Source organism: Aulonocara stuartgranti (genome assembly GCF_965226115.1).
Source record: "Aulonocara stuartgranti genome assembly, chromosome: 8".
In the NCBI taxonomy this organism is placed as follows: Eukaryota; Metazoa; Chordata; class Actinopteri; order Cichliformes; family Cichlidae; genus Aulonocara; species Aulonocara stuartgranti.
The window spans coordinates 22359362-22381611 of NC_138959.1; the positions used below are offsets into that span (position 1 = coordinate 22359362).

The 22250-nt window shown below is 42.9% G+C and overlaps 1 protein-coding gene and 1 long non-coding RNA gene across 2 annotated transcripts in view; one reads left to right on the top strand and one right to left on the bottom strand.

Moving 5' to 3' along the window:
• LOC309712462 lies at window positions 1-17041 on the top strand. Its single transcript, XR_014278299.1, has 3 exons — window positions 1-78; window positions 1377-1583; window positions 16953-17041. It is a non-coding gene; the product is annotated as an uncharacterized lncRNA (long non-coding RNA).
• The window catches only part of ubtd1b (ubiquitin domain containing 1b), a 15155-nt gene continuing 6920 nt past the window's right edge, over window positions 14016-22250 (bottom strand). Inside the window, exons 2-4 of the mRNA XM_082543268.1 lie at window positions 19582-19809; window positions 19302-19459; window positions 14016-17319 (exon numbers count right to left, since the gene is read on the bottom strand). Coding sequence (XP_082399394.1) covers window positions 17047-17319; window positions 19302-19459; window positions 19582-19809 — 659 coding nt within the window. The 3' untranslated portion in view covers window positions 14016-17046. The remainder of the gene's footprint in view (window positions 17320-19301; window positions 19460-19581; window positions 19810-22250) is intronic.

Below are 22250 nucleotides of genomic sequence, written 5' to 3' on the forward strand. Positions count from 1 at the left end.
AAAAGTTATATCGCGATACATATCGTTATCGTTCTATCGCCCAGCTCTACTTATGGGGTGAGAAGTCTACATGTGCAGGTGACATAAGCTGTCAGAAATGATTTCCTTGTGAACAATCTCAATTTTCAGTCTTATATCTCTCGGCTGGCCTGGGAACGCCTTGGTATTCCCCCGGATAAGCTGGAGGAGGTGGCTGCGGAGAGGGGCCTCTTTGCTTAGGCTGCTGCCCCCGCGACCCGGTCCCGGATAAAGCGGATGAAGATGGATGGATGGATGGACAATCTCAATTTTCAATGACCTGGCAATGCAGATAACCACACGTGATGCTCCTTTTGATGTGGCTTTTTTGTGTCTTTGTGACTTCCTTGCATCTTTTTGGTGGATATTCTCTTTTGAGGTCATTTTGAGTACACATCATGCCTTCAGAGAAAATTTGTTGTGACGTGGATGCAACAGTTCTTTTAATCCTTGTCGATTTGATAGCATCACGTAGTTGCTGCAGGTCAGATTTATTGGCTCTACGTGAACCCTCTTTTTTCATCACATCCGAAAGGCACTTGATTGGATCGAGATCTGGTGACTGTGGAGATACATTTGAATACAGGGAACTTAATGTTACGTTTAAAGCACAGGTGTGAGATGGTTTTAGGTTTGTGGCATGTTGTGTTATCCTGCTGGAAGTAGCCATCAGAAGATGGGTACACTGTGATCAAAAAGGGATGGACATGATCAGCAACAATACTCGCCCCACCACAACCAGACGTAAATGTTGACACAAGGCAGGATGGATCCGTGCTTTCATGCTGCTGATGGCAAATTTCTTTCCGTTTGAAGCAATCTGGCTGTTTCACTCAGACAAGTGCAGCTCACTGGATGTTTTCATTCTTTCTTTTAACTCTAGAGATGTGGGGAAATCCCAGCAGATCAGCAGTTTCTGAAATACTCAGACCAACTTCAGCAGGCCATCTTGACCACAACTGCTACATGTCTAAAAGCATTGACTACCATGTGATTGGCCGATTAGATATCTAGTGCATTAGGTATGAGCAGCTTGACAGGTGTACTTTATAAAGCAAGTGTATGTTTGTGATTGTTTGAATTTGGTTGTAGACATTTTGCATTTTTTTGCAGACTTTTTAAATATACTTTGTATGTTTGTGGCCATTTCACGGATATTTACGGATGTTTCCTTTTTGTTTTCTTTGGATAGTTTTGTGCATGTGTGGACATTCTCTGTTCTTATATCTCTGCGGCCATTTGTTCTCTGATGGTGGTTGCTTGTGGTCTTCGAGGGTCGCTTATATCATCTGCTTGTGGTCATTTGTGATGATTTTTTATTTGTATTTATGTCCCTCTCTCTACATGCTTGCCTGCAGTTTTTACTGACTTTCCAACAAAGGCTGTGGACTAGATCCCCAGACCCATGGCGCCTATGACGACCCATTCAGTAATCCTTCAATGCTTCGTACAGCGCTAAGCTTTGGAAACCTTCCTCATCTTGTAACACCTCTCGCTGACTCTGCTCCAAGTGGGTGCTGTGACGTGTCTGTCAGGCCATGGGGTGACCAGGTTCGCAATAGTAGGTGAGTCACACACATAACATAGAATTAGAGGAGGTTTAGGCGTGAGCTGTGTGTGCAAGGTGAGCGTTAGGTAAGTGGATGAGGGTCCAGTTAAAGAGGGATTTGATTTAAAACCTCCAATACCTAGAGCCAAACACGCACAAGCCACCAAGCTCTGCGCTGAGAGGATTGAGCTTCATCTATTCTGGATGAAAGTCTGCTTTGCATAACAATTCCCTGTATTTATCCCACAGGGAGTGCAGACACTCCTCTGATAAACATCCTGATGACTCAAGAATGACCTCTATAGTTCCTGTAAGTCAGTGCGGCTGATAGGTTCACTGTAATTCTGCTTTACACTGAAAGGAATCAGTGTTTGGCCACAATGGCAGGTTCTGTTGTAAAGCAAACCAGCATGACACTGATGACAGAGCAGCTGAGAGGAGAATTAACAAGAAAGCAGATTAGTGTTGCCAGTAAAACAAAAAAAACCCACCATATTTAAGGAAAATAACCACTTTTGAATGGTTTACTTTTGCTATGAAACACATTTTATTTGCAAACTTCTTCTGCTGTCTGACAAAAATAATCAAACTATCAAAGTATTTAAAAAAGCAGCAGTAAAATAGAAAAAATCTCATGAATTGAGATAAGATGAAGATGGAAACAGTAGAAAAGGGGTGAATGGGATCTGAAATTAAATGCTTTAAACTCAGCAGGAGCAACAGCCATGAAACAGAAATCATTCAATGCCTTTATGTAACTTTATGGTTCTTTTGGTGTTTTCTGGGATTGTGGATTGTAGGAAATTCCACTTAACCAAGGAAAAATGGCAGTCAGAGCTTCAAGATGGAAACAACAGGTTTTTTTAAAGACCTTATTTATTTATGAGCTAGGTTCAAGGTTCAAGGTTCTTTATTTGTCACATGCATAGTTATACAAGTATAACACACAGTGAAATGTAGCCTGACACGCTCCTCGACATGTGCAGAAATTGGGGGGGGGGTGTAGAGGAAGAACATTATATATATATATTAGGTGTGCAACGATACACAAAATTCACGGTTTGGTTCGGTTCGATACTTTGGTGTCACGGTTCGATATTTTTTCGATACAAAAAAAATGTTCATGCCTTTTTAATTTGTCATTTATTAAAATTATAAATATATATTTTAACTCAAAAGTACAGTTTTTAAATTTAACCCTAACCCTTGTGCGTGTTTTTTATTTTGACAGCGAATGCGCACCTGCGGACCACTTATGTGCAGCCCTGGTTATTTAGCTCATCATATTGCAGCCACAGAAATTATTTTGTCCATGAAACCATAAAGCTGCACTTTCTTTTTGCCTTATAGTCTGATTTGTCATAACTTCTCCGTTTTGTGGTAAGCTTTTCTTTGGCTGTCACTTCTTCACCCTGACCTGTCTTATTTGGCTCAGCAGAACTAAAATATATATCTGTCTGTGAAGGTTCTCAGTCATCCAGGTCATCGTAGTCAAATATAAATCCTGCTGCTTTTACACACGGACTCACATAAGCTCAGCGATTCTCTGCGCGATCAACCTCTCACATGTTTAAGCTGCGGGAGATTTCACTTGTCATGTTTGCATAGTAAGCTAACGATTAATAAGACGATGTCAGAGGAATTGGTGCACAAATTATCATCACTCACAGATCAGTGCTGTCGCTCTCTATACACAGTTCGCACGATTGCAAAGTGAAAGCAAAAAAACAAGCGCAAATTCAAACGCGATTTCAATATGTCACATATTGACAGTGGCTCACCGATGCCAATGACATAATTACCCAGCTACATTTCTGAAAGATTGCAAAAGCATTGACATATATTTTTCCTTCTTACAATAGCCCGACGGGCAGGGAAGAGATAGATTTTGGTAGCCCGACTGAAAAAATCGCTAGCCCCAGGACGTCAGGCTAGCGATATTGCAAGCCCTGTATCTGATTGAGGAATCACTCATCTTTGGAAAAGAGAGTTTATTACAGAGAAATGGCTCTTTCCAAAATAAAAGCTATACTATCCGCTTCTTCTGGGTTATATTCTCAGCAGCATAAGGAGAATCCTGTGCTAACAGCTGTCTAAATGACTCGGCTAAAGTTAGTAGCATGCTTGTTGTTTTTGTCTTTGCACTAGGATGATGTCGGCGTAAATGTGCAGTCATATTCGTTGTGTTCCCACTAGTGCTTTCAGGTTAATCTCGTTGAAATGACCTTAACGCCACAACACGGCAAATCTCCGTTAACGAGCTACCGCCGATCGCCCCGTGCATGGGGCTAGACGGCCAACACGTTAACGAGCTAACTGCGCTAACACACTAGTTCCCACCCATGTAATTGAGCATTGCATGGCACATCCAACATACTGTTTTACTTTAGTCCATGACTCGCTTACCTTCAGGGTCATACGTCACATGAAAACCAAAATAATTCCAAACGCCAGATCTGAATGAGGGTGGGGGAGGTGCCCTGCGCTCTTCCTTCTGACTATGCTGTCTGTGTGGAGCGCTCAGTGGATCTGCGCTCGACAGTGCAGCCTAGGCGGAGTAGTCGAACGCAGATTCACTGAGCGCTCCACACAGACAGCATCGTCAGAAGGAAAGTTGATAAAATAAATTACAAATGTTGTATTGTTCGATACATACGCGTACCGAACCGAAAGCACTGTATCGAACGGTTCAATATCGATACAAATATCGTTGCACCCCTAATATATATATATATATATATATATATATATATATATACAGTATATACACTGGGTGAATGTGCAGTAGTAGCAGCAAGCAGGTGAATTCTGTACATTAATATGAATAGACATCTGACTATTTTACAGGATAGACAATATAAACATATTTAAAATTAAAGGAATTGAAATGTACATTGTGCCTTGGTTTAGAGTGTCTGGAAGAGAGTCCTGTCTCAGTCAATTATAGATGATGTGAGAGGGCGGGTGTGTGTGTTTAGGGCACGGATGGCTTGGGGATAGAAGCTCCTCTTGAGTCTCTCTGTCCTTGCCCGGAAGATGTGGAACCTTCTACCAGATTGCAGAAGTTGGAACAGTTTGTTGCCAGGATGGGACGGGTCCTTCAGTATCTGCGCTGCTCTAGTCCGGCATCTCCTGGTGTAGGTGTCCTGAAGCGGGGGGAGAGCAATCCTGCAGCAGCGTTCTGCTGTACGGATCACTCTCTGGAGAGCTTTATGGTCCTTCACACAGCTGTTCCCGAACCACGATGTCATGTTCTGTGTGAGGATGCTCTCCACAGCGCCTGTATAGAAAATCCTGAGGATCTTTGGAGAGACCCTGAACTTCCTCAGTTGTCGTAGGTGATACAGGCGCTGCCTAGCCTTTTTGGTCTGGACCTGAATGTGGGCAGCCCATGTCAGGTCTGAGGAGATGTGGACACCAAGATACTTGAAGGACTGTACCCTCTCCACTGGAGCTCCATTGATGATAATGGGCTTGTAGTCTCTGTGCTGACCCCTTCTAAAGTCCACCACCAGCTCCTTGGTCTTGCTGACGTTCAGCTGGAGGTGGTTGTCCTGGCACCACGATGCCAGATTCTTCACTTCATCCATGTAGGCCGCCTCATCGTTGTTGGAGATGGCACCCAACACCACTGTGTCGTCAGCAAACTTCACAATGGTGTTGGAGCCATGGGTGGCCACACAGTCTGAAGTGTAGAGGGAGTAGAGCAGTGGCGAGAGGACACATCCCTGAGGTGCTCCTGTGTTGATGGTGATGCTGTTGGAGAAGCACCTGCCCACCCTCACCACCTGAGTTCTGCCAGTGAGGAAGTCCAACACCCATGCACACAGACGGCTGTTAAGTCCCAGATCCCTCAGCTTTGTGAACAGTCTGCAGGGCACTATTGTGTTAAACGCTGAACTGTAATCAACAAACAGCATTCGCACATAGTTACCCTGTTTCTTGTCCACGTGGCTGAGAGTGGTGTGTAGGACGTGGGCGATGGCATCCTCTGTGGATCTGTTGGATCTGTAGGCGAACTGCAGCGGATCTGTGGTGTCTGGGATGGAGGAGGAGATGATGTTCTTCAGCAGCCTCTCAAACACCTTCATTACTACCGAGGTCAGTGCAACTGGCCGGTAATCGTTCAGGGATGAGGGTTTGCTGTTCTTGGGCACAGGGATGATGGTGGATCTTTTGAAGCATGTGGGGACCACAGACTTCGCCAGGGACTCGTTGAAGATGTAAGTGAACACACCTGCTAGCTGGTCAGCACAGCAGCGCAGCAGACGGCCGGTGATGCCGTCTGGCCCCGCCGCTTTCCTTGTGTTCACTCTCCTCAGTGCCGCTCGGACGTCATGCTCCGCGATGCTGGTCACCGGTCTCTCGCTGATGACGTCACTGTCCTCGGTAGTCAGGCGGTAGATAGCATTAGCCGCCTGGCTAACCTCGAAACGGGCGTAGAACCGATTCAGCTCGTTGGTGAATGCAGAGTCGGCGTTGATCGGCGCAGTGTCCCTGGCTTTGTAGTCCGTAATGGTGCGTAGTCCGTGCCACATACTCCGTGTGTCGCCCTGGTGGAAGCGGGACTCCACACGTTCCCGGTACCGGCGTTTGGCATCTCTCACCGCGCGCCGCGCGCCGTATGAGGCCGCTTTGTAGGCGCTCATATCGCCAGTGGCGAGACCCGCGTTGTAGGAGGCGGTCCTGGCGTTTACTGCAGTGCGGATCAATCTGTCCATCCACGGTTTCTGGTTTGGGAATGTGGTGACTGTCGCAGTGGGGATAATCTCCTCCGTTAGCATATTGACGAAGCATACTGCTACTTCCGTAAACTCGCTGATGTCGACTGCGCATGCTCTGAACATGTCCCAGTCTACGTCGTTGAGTGCGTCCTGTAGCGTAGCTTCTGATTGGGCAGTCCACCGTTTTACTTCCCTCTTGGTCACGTCTTCCCTCCGTATGCTTTGTTTATACTGGGGAATGAGGAAGATGGCGTTGTGGTCAGACTTCCCAAAAGCCGGATGTGAGACAGCTTTGTAGCCCTGCTTGTATGGCGTGTAGCAGTGATCCAAAATCCGATCCCCTCTCGTTGGACACGAGACATGCTGGTAAAAGTTTGGCATGACTTGTCTGAGGTTCGCTTTGTTAAAGTCTCCTGCTACAATGAGGGCTGCGCCCGGGTCCTTGTTTTGAAGCGAGCTCAGCACATCATGTAATTCGGACAAAGCCATACCTGTGTCCGCTTGGGGTGGGATGTAGACCGCCGTGGCTAGTTTGTATCAGATGATTGAGGAATACAAATTTTTAACAGGGCATCAGAGCCATTGACTGTATATAAAAGATGAAAGTAGCTGTGTGGAGAGCACTTTTAAACCTTGAGTTTAAGATCTTTGCTTCTTTTACGATGGGTATTGTGTTTTTTTTAAGTAGTGTGTGTGTGTGTGTGTGTGTGTGTGTGTTTGGTGTTTGGGTGCTAGCCTATCAGCTAATGCTAGCTAGCTTGGTTAGATTAAAAAGAAAAAAATCTTTGTACAATTAACAACAAAACTACATTATCCCTCTATATGGTTGCTTTAAAAATGTTCTAAAATTCACAAACGTGACAAAATAAATCCATTGTAGTCAAAGTTAAGGTGAAGCCTAGACTGACTGCCACCACTCTCACTGCATTTATATGCTTCTATTCTATGTTATTTATTTTTCTCATGTAGTTTGTGTTTCAATTCAAAATGTATTTGTATAGCACATTTAAAAACAACAGACTTGACCAAAGTGCTTCACAATCGGTTAAACACAAGAGCAAATGACAGAGAAACAAATGTAGATAAATTAGAAACAAATACAGGTAGATAAGAAGGCAGTGAATTAACAATAAAAACATAAAACAGGCCTGATGGTACTCATGCTGAACTCGAATTAAAAGCCAAAGTAAAAAAGTGAATTTTAAGACGTGATTTAAAAGACTGAATAGACTCTCTCCAAAAGTTGATTCTGTTCATCTGGACGTAGCGTTTTGTGGGAGAAACGTTTTGTCACTCATCCAAGTGACTTCTTCAGTCTCAGCTGACTGCAGGTTTCCCCAATCTTATAAACAGTACATTTGCATAATGACTGAAACCAGCCCACTGAAGGGACAATGGGCTGGGAGGTCAGTTCCTTAATCATAATTATGCAAATTCTCATGACCATTGATCAACAACCACTGACCAAAACCCATTGATCAAAGACCACTGATCAAAGACCACTGATCAAAGACCACTGATCAAAGACCACTGATCAATGGCCATGAGTACCATTCACAGAGAGTTGGGGAATGGCTGCAATCACAGCATTGTAAGATGGCGAAAGATGTACCCTTAGGCCCCCTCCTCGATTCAGAGATGGTCTTTCCCTTTTCACGTAAATGGCCTCCTTGACTCCGCGCTCAAACCAGCGTTCCTCCCTGTCCAGGATGTGTACATCCCCATCCTTGAAAGAGTGTCCACTGGCCTGTAGCTGTAAATAGACTGCAGAGTCCTGGCCTGACGAGGTAGCTCTTCTGTGTTGTGCCATCTGCTTCGCCAAAGGTTGTTTGGTTTCCCCGATGTATAAATCCTGGCAATCCTCCTGGCACTTAACAGCGTACACTATGTTACTCTGTTTGTGTCGGGGGACCTAAAAGCCACAGAGACCCGGTGTTTAGAAAAAATGTGTCTCAACTGCTCCGATACTCCTGACACATATGGGATCACTACAGGTTTTCGCTTGGGCAGCGGTTGTCCTTCTCTCATGGATCAGCTGGAGCTTTCTTTAGGTGCCTTTCCAGCTTTGACAAAAGTCCAGCTGGGATAACCACATTTACTCAGGGCCTTCTTGTTGTGCTGTTCTTCTGCCTCCCTGGCCGCTGTGTCAGTGGGGATGGTGTTCGCTCTGTGTTGTAGCGTCCTGATGACACCCAGTTTGTGCTCCAGTGGATGATGAGTCAAACCTTAGATACTGATCTGTATGTGTAGGTTTACGTTACACGTCAGCTTTTAGATGTACCGCCATTACTGATGGAAATCTCACAGTCTAAGAAGGCTAACCTGCCACTTTTCATATCCTCCCTGGTGAATTTGATGTGTCGGTCCACCGAGTTAATGTGATCCGTGAAATGTGGTACATCCTGAGATTTGATTTTCACCCAGGTGTCATAAACAAATCTGAACCAATGGCTTGGTGGTGTTCCAGGGTAGGATAGAAACGCCCTCTTTTCCACTTCTTCCATGTACAGATTGGCCACGATGGGTGAAACTGGGGAGCCCATGGCACACCCATGTTTCTGCCTGTAGAACTGACCCTTGTATGTGAAGTAGGTGGAATGAAGACAGTTCCAACAGCAAACACACTTGGTCGATGCTGAGAGTGGTCCTGTTGCTGAGGTTGGTGTCATCCTGTAATCTCTTACGGACTACCTCCAACGCTTACGTGACTGGGATGCAAGTGAAGAGAGATGTAACGTCGTACGAGACCATGGTTTCATCTGCCTCCATAATGACATCTCTCATCTTCTCAACAAAATCCAGGATGTTCTGGATGTGGTGTTCAGAGCTGCCCACCAGCGGGTTGAGGATTGAAGCCAAAAACTTGGAGATGTTATAGTAGGTGACAGAGTCGATCATGCAGACAATCGGTCTTAAAGGAGCACCCTGTTTATGTATTTTCGGTAAACCATACAGACTTGGTGTAGACTCCCCTGGGTACAGCCTGTGGTATGAGGTCAATAGCCTTGTCTTGTTCTAACTGCTTCAGACAGTCTATCGCCCTCTTCCTGTAGCCACTTCCTGGGTCTCGTTTCAGGAGCTCATTTGTATTTTCATCACTGAGTAGTGACAAAAATTTTTTATAATAGTCTTTCTGGTTTAGCAATACTGTGCACCTACCCTTGTCTGCCGGAAGGATGATAATGTTGTTGTCATCACTAAGTGATGTGAGTGCCTTCCTCTCCTTCATGGTGATGTTGGATATTGGGGGCTTTGCATTGCTGAGACAGGCCGAAACTTTCGTCTGTAGTTGCTCTGCTTCCACTTCTGCAATATTGTTGTTACGAATTGCTTTTTCTGTGGCTGTGATCAGCTCCATTAGCGGGATTTGTCTCGGTGTGACAGCAAAATTCAACCCTTTAACAAGGATGTTGAAGAAGTCACTTGGATGAGTGATGAAAAGTTTCTCCCACTGAAAACGCTACGTCCAGATGAACAGAATCCTGGATGATTGAGAATGCATCAAGACTGAATAGACTCTGTTTGAAAGAGACTTCTTCTTCCCCCACATCGCCAAGTACTTGTTTATAGAGGATAACTGCAACACTCTATGGTCAAGATCAATGTTTTGAATTACCGCTGTATGAATAAAATGGAATTCACCTAAAGTGAAGAACAAATATTTCATCAATCATGACAGTAAATCCATAAACTGACTAGAAAATTAATCTCAGTTGTGCAGCTGGAAATTATCAAAGTGACTCATTTGCAAACGCCCTTACTGACCAGCAAGCTTTAGGTTTGCACAATAAGGTAACAGTCAATAGGAGCAGAAGCCTTAGAATTACAGTGTATAACTTGGGAATTTCCAGCTTTGAGCAGAACAGCATGTCTATGTCTACTGGGGGTCAGCAAATGTGGATTTTCACTTGCATTTTTGGTTCACCTCTTCCTGTCAGGCCTGTGAGTACTGCGTATTAAATTGATCCTGTAAAAGTTCAGAGTTTGCCGTTCATTGGGGAGGATTAGTGTAAAAATGTATGATGTCCACTACAGTGGTTTTGCGACACAGAGAAAAAAAATTGAACGTCGTACATTCAATTTGGAAGGTTACATAAAACAATATGACTGACATCCAGTCTCCATGACAATGTTAGGACCCCTTGGGCATCTGTGTCTGTCCAAGTTTTCAAATCCTCTCTGCTGTGGAGTCAGGGTCATCCTGGGACTGTCTGTGGGGGAACAGAGTGTAGAATAAGACTTGGACGAGTGACCGCAAACACAGCGCTCCCGGTGAAATTCCACTGTCAAAAGGGGCTTTTTCCAGGCCTGGTGCACCACAACCCTCCGGAGACCCTCTGTTGACTGTATTTGCAGAGACTGAGAAAGAGGCAGCCCATAGCTGCGCTACAAGTTCTCTATTAAAAATGTAAGCCCTTAAAACAAAAGTGCAGTAGAAAAATGATAAATGTCTACGTTTATTATTTACGGCACCAAAAACTGAAGGTTTGTGGGGGGGGGGGGGGTTAACACTGCACTCCCTGCGGTTTCCTACCTCCTAGACAGGAAGTGATGCATTTTACAGTTGTACAGTCTGCTCACCACAGGTCAGCTGCATAAGAGAAGAGCGCCACCTACAGAAACCAGAACTTCAACAGGGGAACCTTCTGGAAAGACTGTCTGATTGTTTTGCCATCCACACTTCTGCAGTGCAGAAATATTAATGTCAAGCATCTAAAAAGTGGGATACAATAGAATCCCAAGTACTTTAACAGGTCTATAACACCCCTGCATTCCCTTATTTTGAAAGGGCTTTAAAGTATGTTTATGAAAGTCAGTACTTTTATCAGCTTATGAACTATAATTCCTACAAAAGCTATGAGGCAAGCATGTGAAAATGCTAAAATGCAACGTTTTTCCACTAAAAAGGAATTTTTGTACTCCACAACTCTTTCCCTGAACCTCTTTATTTCAGCAGTACTGTTTTTGAGAAACACACATCCTGTAAATCACGCAGTGTTTCATCCACCTCTGCTGGGACCAGCTCACTCAAGTGTTTGCTTTGGAGCACAGCGCCATCCTGTGGTAAAGAATTAAAGAAAACCAAACAAATATATATCCTTATTTCTGGAATAAAACACATGCTTCATTTGTATAATAGTTTGATTTTATTCAACCTTTTAAAATCATGTTTTAAAAAGAAGTCAGCACAAAAATGAACCCAACAAAGGTATAATTATTTTGCAGATGTTATTCAAGACATATTCATTAAAAGATGCTTGTTTTTTTCTATGCACTTGGATGGTGTGGACAATTTCAAAAATGTGTATTAGGATCTCTCTATTTTTCTTTTTTTCCATTTCCTTTTTTGAGTGCTTTACATATGGCTGTTCTTGTGCCAGAATAATTAAAGTTTTTTAATAGTAATGTGTGGAGTGTTAATAGCCACAAAAAAAAAGAATTTTAATAAATATCGCTAGCTTGTTATGGCTTTTATAACCAGCTTTACATGGAATTTAATTCCTGGGTATCATGAACATATGTCCCTGATGTCACATATTTATTTCAGTCAAGTCTTACATGTTTGCAGATACGCAGCACTATTCCAAGGAGTTTGAGACCAGTACTGAGTGTGTGTGATCAGTGTCCATTTGCATTGCTCGATTGAAGTTCGACACATTGAGAGTGCTCAGACGAAAGAGGCTAAACGGCATCTGATGAGAACACAGACTGTATATAAAAGCTGGACGTAGCCGCAGTGACCTCACCCCTAAGTTATGACCATCAAGGATTTTCGTGTTTAAAACGAGAGGTGGTGCGTAATAAACATAAACATGAATTTGACTCTTAATAAACACAACTTACAAAATGAACATCAGACTGTATGAATGTAGACTTGAAACTAGTGACTGAGCCCATAAAGTTCACCAGGAACATGTTTAGTGAGATTGTAGATCATGGGAGAAGTAGGGGGATTTTCATGCAAAGATTCTATGCAACTGGATTTCTGCTACACTGACAGTAGCTGCCCCCTGCTGGATATATAAGAGAATGCAGGTTTAAGGCACGTTCACATTGTCACTGTTAAGACCTGAAAACTATGTCCATGTTTTTTATACAGTCTGCAGTTGAGAATCACCTCAAAGTGTGGTTAAAGGATTTGCTCTCAAGTCCCCGCCCATTTAAAAACATCTCCAGATGCTCAAAAATATCATAAAGTTGATTTAAGCTCTACTTTATCACATTTTTGAGTGCTTGACGTCACGTAAACTGTGATTACATTTCACTGAAAAAGATGAGTCACTGGACTCAACTCAAACTAAAGGAGGTGAAGTGGTTCAGGACAGAAAGGCGGGGGCTAAATAAACACACATGCTGCCTGTGCTGATGCATCTTCACAGATTATCTTAAATCATCTTTATCTTGAATTACCCGCTGTTACTCTAAGAGTGAGCTCCAAAACACAACTCGACTGACAAACGTGTATTAGTGCTTAATCTCACGCCTCAGAATTGGAATTTTATCTCATCTTTCCTCTTATTCTAAGGTTGAGAGGATAAGTTATCTCCTTATGGGAACAGATTTCAGTAACTTGTATCTAATGAGACAAAGAAAAGACTATTGCGAGTGGTAACATTTTTCTCTGGGTTAGTTCACAAAGCTGCAGAGCAGTGATTAGAGCAACAACGCAAAACACAAACCTGTCCTAAATTCTGTCTGAACTATATGTGCAACAGCATATCAGAAAGACTGATAACAAGAGAATTTCCAGAGTAACCCAAGAGGGGTGTGCTACGGCGCAAGATTAATGTGTTAGCGAGGTAAGCCAGTGTTTTTAGGCTCCCCTTTAACCTGGACAAGGAACGGTTTCCCATTGACGACTATAGGATGAGAAATCTTTTTATGCAACCACAGTCGTGGCCCCCTGGTGGCCGTTAAAAACAATCCCAGTTTAAGGCACTTAAGTGTAGGCTTCAGTTGTTAGTCCTACAAGCCATGTCCATATTTTATATGATATGGTGAGTGTGCACAGAGCCTGGTTTAACAAAGACATTTAATAAAAATAACCAAGGTTGTGACTAGGGTTCTAGGTTTAGGGGACTAAATAATGCAATAACTAAATGTCTGGCTGTGCTTTGAAGCACACTCCTATGATGCAACCATACAGATATTTATACTTTGCCTTTAATTGGCATATTGAACCGTTAATGGGAGGGGATGGGCTTTAGTAGTTTGTATACTGTCGATCAGGGGTCCTGTTTGCAGTTCTCTGAGGGCACCTTAAAGCACTTTACAGTGTAATAACATGTGGTCCCTTTAATGTCGGACAATGGTCAGTGCTCAAAGTCTCAAAGACATTAATAAAGAGGACAAATTGAAGACACGGAGCAAGCAAACAAGCTTACTTCAGCAAGAATGGCATAACAGGAGATGCCATAATTAAAACTGTCAGCAGAGCACCCTCAAGTCCGACGACACCAACCTTAACGGCCGAGATGAGCGCCGCAGAATGCTAAATGGACACTAAAATGAAACTGTGTAGGCAAATTTTAATCTTTTGATATTTACTCTAGAAATATTAAGAGCCCGTGGGGACGGGGCGGTCAAGGCGACAGCTAGCAACACATTTTAAAGAGACAACACAAACACAGGTGATTGCAGCACTGCAGATTGTACCTTTTGACAATACTCATGGCTGGTGCTGTTGGATATCAGCAAAAAGCAGAAATCAGACACGAAACTGATGAGGTCTATGTCTATTGTATTGCACATACAGAGACAAACGCTTGTTCAAGTTTGCATACGATAGTTACAAAACATATCCCTTTAGGAACCACAGGTAAAAGGTGAAGGAAGAAAGAAAAACATCCTTAAAACACACACAAGTTAATGAACCACAAGGCTGAAAAGTGGCTAGACAAAGAGAGAAGGAACATCATCTCTCTGCTGTGGCTCAGGTCAGTTTCATTACCTCCACGATGCTGATGATGCAGGATATTTGTGCGACAGGAGCGGAGAATGAAAACAAAGCTCGTCCAGCTGTGGACGTTTGTGACAGTGAACCAGCTGATGCGTTATTCTGCAACGTGACCTGGAACTGATGCACAGAGTGCTCTTGTATCTTTGGCTTTCCTCCTTTGTGTGCAGAAACAGGACAACAGAAAAAAAAAGTAGCTTAAATGCACTTTGAGTTTGAAATGAGTCACTGAAGAAAAGAAAAAAAGAAAATCAGCTGGGGTGTGCTACGCAGTGACATAAATGTCATGATCAGGATTATGGCTTTTATTTTTCCTCCCATACAAACAGACTCTTGTGCAAACACACTGCTCAGGAAAGCAGTCTCATATCTCTGATTGCAAATACAAGAAAGGGTGATTGTGATAATAAAGCACGGTGTTTTTCACACCGAGTGATCCATGGCTATTATTCAGTCAAAATCATCTTCACTGAGCTCCAGTGTGAACACAGCCACAGAGATTTAAAGTGGATTCAGATGGTCCAGCATGAGGGGGATGAATGTGGGGCTGTTTTGTTTGTAGCTCATCAATCTGGGAGTCCAGCCTCTGGGGACAACATCTAATTTTTCAGGGATTCCAGCATCAGCCAAGCTTATTTTGTGCACTGGTCATCACTTATGAATACTGTTAAATTTAAAAAGTTCCCAGATGATAGCTAATGCTCTCCACGGGTACATACAAACAAAGGCTGCTTAAGGTGAGCGAAGTCGAGTGAACTCTGGACTGCTAGCAGCTATAAATAAAAAGTGAAAATGTTCCACTGCCAAAGATCTTGCAGCTCGTCTGCAGATTTACATACAGATATCAGATCTCACTCGTTTGTTTCCTCTGGTGACCGCTGCGGCTGGCGACAAACCTGATGGCTCTCTTCCCTCCAAACAATTATTGTTGCTCTTCAAGAGCCGGTTAGAGTCGGGGCATGAACACTAACAGATGTGCTATGATGTAAAGCAAACAGGCAGTGCGTGCTCACCGCTCAGTGTGAAACTAAGACAGACAAACAAGCTCGAAAAAACCTCTCCTTGTTCTCTGAATCGACACCAGCTTACAGGAAAGCCACCACAGAAAAAAAACATTCTCGCCTTGAAGCACAGATTTTGGTTGGTTTTATTTTTAGCTTTCCAGTCAGATCTGTGAAAATATGATTAAATTAAAATTTGTTAAAAGAAAACTCCAGCAGTATTAGTACCCCCCTAAAAAAAAAATCCCATAAAGCAGCATGCTGCATTTCCCTTTCCCTGCCTGCTTAAGACCATACCTCGCCTACTGCCATACGCTGAGTTTGCTATATGCAAAATGAATGCTTAATTCCCAAATCCACCTTTTTTTAAATCACTCTGTGGGGCCTTCCTGCCACACAGAAGGCCTTAAACAACTGCTTTTACATGAGAAGCAAACTGGACATCGTGTGGAAATCCCTGGGGTGTGCTTGTAAGCAACAGTCATGATATGTAGGGGATCACCAGTATGGCCAGTTTTACTGAAGGGAGAAAAAAAAAGAAAAGAAGAAATCAGCTTGAGCTTTTTGTTTTCACTCGCCGCTCCGTATCATACCTGCTGGTGAAGAGAAAATGCCCTTTTCCCCTCCTTTCTTTCTTTTATTGTTCAACATTACCAGACCACATCGAGAGCAAAAAGAGCTGGATTTACATTCATCCGGTGGTGGAAGGGGAAAAACAAAACAAAACAAGTGACCATAAACAACTGATCTGATCAAATTTAATAAGGCCTGTGCTGCTCCCTCCTGCTGGTCAGGGCGTCACTGCGCAGTCAGCAATGCAGCGGTTAAGACGACACTTTTTTCAAGGGAATTCCGCTTTCCCTTAAATCAATGACGTGATTCACTTAAGCTATGACTTTTAGTCCAGTCTCGACTCTCAATGCATCGTATGGGTCAGCTTCGTAATCTTGTCGCACACCCCCTCCACACACACACACACCCACACACAACCATTCTCTTCTGTCCGCAAGACTTACGAAATCTTTTAAAAGAAATAAAGGCAACACTTATAGCTTAGGTCCATCTAAAAGTTCCTGAATCTAAAAAAAAACAAACAAAAAAAAGAAGATATATTAGCCCAACAATAAAATTGCAGGTGATTACCCCCCCCCCTTTTGTCTTGTAGAAGGCACACAAACTACCACAAAAGTATAGTACTAATCTTTAAATGTGCAAAAAAAAGCCCAGTTGACTTTATTTCCTCAGTAAGGGAAAGGAAAAAGAAGAAGAATATTCAGCACGTTTCTTTTTTCCTGCTTTCCTTTCCTGTTTCTGTGGAGGAGAAAGAGAGCAACAGTGCTGAGTTTATAGGTGTCATAGCAGAAATACGCTCTAGAACCAACGCCTCTGCAGTTCCTCTGTTGGCACTGTGTTAGCAGGCTAAAGGGCAAAGGCAGAGTCTGCATGTGCAGCTCTGATGTGCACGTTCTGTGCACTGAGAAAAGGCTTGCACACCAGCGCGAGGAGCTCTGCTTTAATATGCAACGATGACAGGCATCTCTGGTTAGTGTGATGACTGGAACGACTCAGCAGATCCCCCCCAAAAAACACACACGTGCACACACAGGGACATTTAGAAAAAAGGGGGAAAAAAAGCAGCACTTTTCAGTTTCTTCTTTGTCTGTTTTTGTTTGTTTCACCCCCACAGTTTATTTCTCTTTCAGTAACAGTAGCTTTTGTCAAGAAGAATAAGTTATCCAGCATTGGGAGGCACCTCTGGTCCATCACAGACTGCATCGCTCCTCTGATGGTCCTCGGTTACTCGGGCACAGGTGAGGAGCCGGTGGTTGTCGGCGGTGATGGTTTGGGGGCTTGGAGTGCCTGTGGGTTGACGATGACCTGGATCACAAAGTCCTTCTGGATCTTAGTGTCTTGCAGCCGTGTCTTGTCCGTGAGCAGCTTCCCGGAGAAGAACCAGCGCTGGTGAACGGCGTCGATGTCTTCCTGGACTTGCAGTTGCTTCTTCAGCTGGCCTATGGTGTCAACCATGCTGACGCTGAGACGCAAGTCCTTTCCTGTGGACAGCCGCACCTACAGGGGAGCAGAGAGCAGAAGAGTGAGCTAACAATGCTGCATGGAGAGGTTAGCCAAGTTCCAAATGCAAAGAACTCAAAAACTGGTCCGTGGCTTGTTTTGTGTTGGCATTTTACAGTTTTAACCCCGTAAGAAGTCTTAATAAATGTCAAAAGCTGCATGAATGTTAGTACATAAGCTTCTCTAGCATCTGTTTGCACTTATTAGGCACATATGAGGATATGACTCATAACCACAGGAAGTAAATGTTGGATGAAATCTGTTTTTCTGTCCAAAGGTGAAACCAGCTGCTGATAAACCGGCTCAAACAGCTAGCTAACACAAAAACAGAGTAATGTGTAACTACATCAACTTTCCCAGAGCCTGTCAATCTGCAGCAGTTTAACAATTAATCAGGAGAAGCACAGCCACAACATTAATGATGATTTGACCCAGATGTAGTCACACTCTACTAATATTAAGGTTTTCCATATCAGAACATAATAAAAAATTTCCTAGACTTTAGCAGTTCTTGAAACCTAAGACATGCTGCCTTGTTCTTTTTAGAGAGAAGAGACTTTGTTCAGTCTTTGTCTAGTTGTTCTGTCAAGAACTTTAACAGTTCACTTCAGCATGTTAAATGTTAAAGTAGGGCTGTAGAGTCTGAGAAGTGGGGGAATTTTCTGTTACTTCCACTGCTGGGAAGAATGGTGGCTGACATAATTGTTTTCCACATGAGAGTCATCTTTGTCACTGGAAATGGCCTCATAACCCTTCCCACATAGGTGGAAGCAATCGTTGTTTCTCTTAGGGTGTTTTCATATCTGCAGTGCTTGGTCCATTTAAATTGAACTGGTTCGTTTTCCCCCTTGCAGTTCGTTTGTGCAGGTGTGACCACGGTAATCGCACTTGGGTGCGGACAAAAACAACCACACCACTGCGGAGGAGCTGGTCTTGGTGTGGTTCCAAATGAACTCCAGAAAACTTTCTTTACGGTGCAAATGCTGTAGGCTTGAGCTAAAATCTTCCTGGACCCTTGTATGCTTTGTATTCTGGGATGAGGCAAGGTACTATAGATGTACAAAGGTCTGTACAGACAACTAGTTGTGACGTGATTGCAAATTCTTCATGTTCATGTTCAATAGTCGGGAGCACAGCATCTTCTTCTTGTATTTACTTTAGTTGTTCTCACCTCAGACACATCTGGCCAATCAGCAAACTGAACACTCTCACTTGACTTGCAGTGAAACATTTTGGTTCACTTGGAATTAATATAGATTTTTCTGTGTGCAAAAAGAAACCAAAATACAAGCAAAAGCTACAAGTTTACAAAGTCATCAACTGATTTGGAGCAGACTAAATGAACTGTAGGTACGAATAATGCTGTCATTTCTGTCTGGAACTGTGTCGACACACACCTGAATGCTCCAGAATAGCAAACTACTAAAACTTCTGCTTTTATAGAAGTGCTCACACTTGCTGACCAGCAAACAAATCTATTCAAATTACTAGCACCTGGCTGCTATCTACCCCCTTAATTGTTGTGGAAGCAGTAAGGGTGTACTCAGCTTTTCACACACTGTTTCTGCATTTTTTTTTATTGCATGATTAATGGCAGTATAAAAAGTCAATTCTATCAGTTTTTATGACTTGCTCGAGGACTACACCACTTTTTAGCATGTTCTGATATGCAAAACCTTGGAACTGTAGTTTTGGCATGACTGTATGGAGATTTACATATTTAGTTTTTTATGCAAACTTTAAGGAAAACCCCAAAACAAAGACTGAGGCAACCATTGCCTCTTGAGTTACTAATACACCCAACTGAATATTCGTCTAAACTTAATCAGTTACTCTGAATTAATATTAGACCAGTACATCTATTTGATTACATTGAGTACAGTGTTTACAGTGTGGATTAATATGCAGATGACACCATTTAGTCCTAATCAGTTGGTAACGTGACCCGTCTCTTACAGGAGATGTACTAGTCGTGGTACCTTGAGCTGGAATTCCTTCTTGGATGCTGCTGGGGGTTCAGGGCTGTCACTGGGGTCTTCGTCACTACGCTCTGAGATGAGGTTGATGGGTGGTGCCAGGCAGTAGACGGGCAGCTGGTAGCGGTTCCCAAGTTCATCGTAACACTCTGTCAGGGTACCTGAGAAGAGGATGCCACAGAAAAACAGGTCACATTGTAAGTTAAGTCTGGTTTAAGCAGCCTATGTGAGAGTGAGGTGAGAACTGTACTGTATAAGTATACTGTGTGTGTTCTGTCCTCACCGTGTGGCAGTGTGATGCTGGCTCCATCCACTATAGCCTGAGCTAATTCATGGTCGTTACACTCCAAGGCCACAGCGGCTGCTTTCAGAGCATCCCAGATTTCCTTGCGGCCCTCGAAGGCCGGCGCCGTGTCCCAAAACTCATCCCGCTTGCTCCGTAGCTGGCCCTCCGTCATCGGGTAGTCACTCTTCCATTTGGGACGATCTTTTTTCAGAGGCTCGTTACGCCCTGTAAAGGTAGAGGAGTGTATTAATTTAATGCTGAAGTTTCACACTCATAATGCGCAACAAATAAAACAAACACCCCACTAAATTCTAAGGTCAGAGGCAGAATTCTGAAAACATCTAATTTAAGGTAACATTTGAACACAGCATGAGGTCCTCTCATTACAAAACAAGTGTTGATTAATTCACCCACATGTACAATTTATTTCCCTTCTTACTATTGTAAAAATGGAGGAAGAAACAACAGGAATCCAAACACGACAGTCAGTGGAAGTCGTTTTCACAATCCTCATTATCATGTGTGAATGCCGAATGCAGAGAGCAGGCAGCTTGGCTAATGAGGAAAGCCCAGCCTTAACTCTGTTCTTTCATCTCCTCACTGTAATAAACAGAACTGCCAGACAGAAACTCGAGCTGTCATCAGAGAAAGATCGTCCTACCCCACCCTAACATGTCTTCTCAATCTAAAATTAGGAGGTCATTCAGAGTTTGCTGTATCCATGAAGCGTATGCTTACTCTATATCTGTCTATGTAACCTTACCTTCATGTTTCCCACTATTCACTATTAATACAGAGCACACCTAGGCCAGGAGAACACTGACTGATCTGGAGGGAAAGCATAAGGACAACAGGCTAGGATCAGCCACCCATCATTGAAACTTCCAGTGATTTTCCACACCTGTTTGTATCATAGCCGGCATAAAATTCCTCTGACTGAAGCTACGGATGTCCAGAAATAAAATACATGAAGCTATAAATCAACGTAAAAGCTTGACAATAAAACTGAGTACTAAACTTGCCTATAGTTGCTAATGCCTGCGTCACAGCTGCCACACATTGAAGAGTGGACTGATGGAAAATACAGCATACAAAAGGGACACCTCGCATGCAGAGTTGCCTTTCTTCCAGACTAATTATCTATAGTGCAGGAGGCTCAGGACAAGTAATCCTGGTGTAGGATTAGCATTTAAAGGCGAGTGAATCCCAAGTAAAGAAAAGCAGGTTCCTCACTACCACTGAGCAAAAATTTAAAAAAAAAGGCCTGTGGTGTCCATGAGAGCCAAAAACATTTGAATTGATATCCAATGCAGATTAATTGCTGTGTCCCAAATGTTATGTAGCCATCTGCCATCAGATGGAGGATCATTGTTGAGAAACAGCATGAATGCACCAATCTTGGGACTGATCTTATTATTAACACAAATATTGTTAGTCCTTTTAAAAGGTATAAGCACGAAATCGTGGATACAAGCGGCGAAAATGGACTTTCACCCAGGGGTGCATGGTTTTTCCCTGAGAAGTACAGCCATTCAGGATGGGCTCAGAGCCGCTGCTACTCCACATCGAAAGTAAAGGCGGGCAGTTTCTGGGTGAGGTTTCTGGGTGACCGGGCATGTCTTGCTGAGAGGAGGCACCAGATATGCTGGAGAGATTATATCTATCGGATGGCCTAGGAATGGTACAACGTTCCCCAGATTAAGCGGATCAGGTTGCAGGCGAGAGCAAGGTCTGGGCTTCTCTGCATAGGCTGCTGCCCCTGCGCCCCGACTCCAGATAAACAGAAAAGAAAATTGCTATCGTTCTATCGTTTTGTCATTTTAGATTTAAACTTTTATTGAAGTGGTTGGCATGAATATGGAACAGCGTGCATCATTCATAACACACAGCACAATGTGCCACACTTTTCAGTCACAGTTTATTTGTTTTTCTGATGATAATTTGTCACATTTTCAACAGGTGAAGAAGTGTTTTTCTGGAGAACATGAAATGCTCATAATGCTCATAACCAAGGTGCTGCACAGTTAAGCAACATGATTGATTAAGGAATGTGTTAAATGCTTAAAATGCCTTTGTGTAGAGAGTTTTTGACAAATTTAACTTGTTTCTTCATTTTAGAATAGTTAGTTGACTAAATGAAGGGGAAAAGTACGCTAAGAAATTATTCACTAGGAACATTCCTAGTTTTAGCTTTATTTTCATAACTTTTATAGCATTACTGATGAAAACCTACATGGCAATATATACTACACCAGGTAAATAAGTAATTCATACAGAATGAAATGGCAGAAAAGTCGATTTTTTTCACTACCTACAACACATATGTTTTTGTTTTTGCTTTTTTTAAAAATGTATTTATGGGTCCTGGTTAAAAAATTTTATATTATTACAGAGTAACAACCATTTTTTTCTGTAATTTTACACACCTAATATGTACAACCTGGTTCCACAGAGTCATGGTGACAGATTTCTTTAACTTACAATTTCAAAAGTAAGTTTTTCTACATGATGAAGAAAGGTTGTAGTACTTCTTTCCTTAATATGAAGATATCTGAGGAATTCGATGTATGGTTAAACTTCTGTATAAGATAAGATAAGATAAGATAACCTTTATTAGTCCCACACGTGGGAAATTTGTTTTGTCACAGCAGGAAGTGGACAGTGCA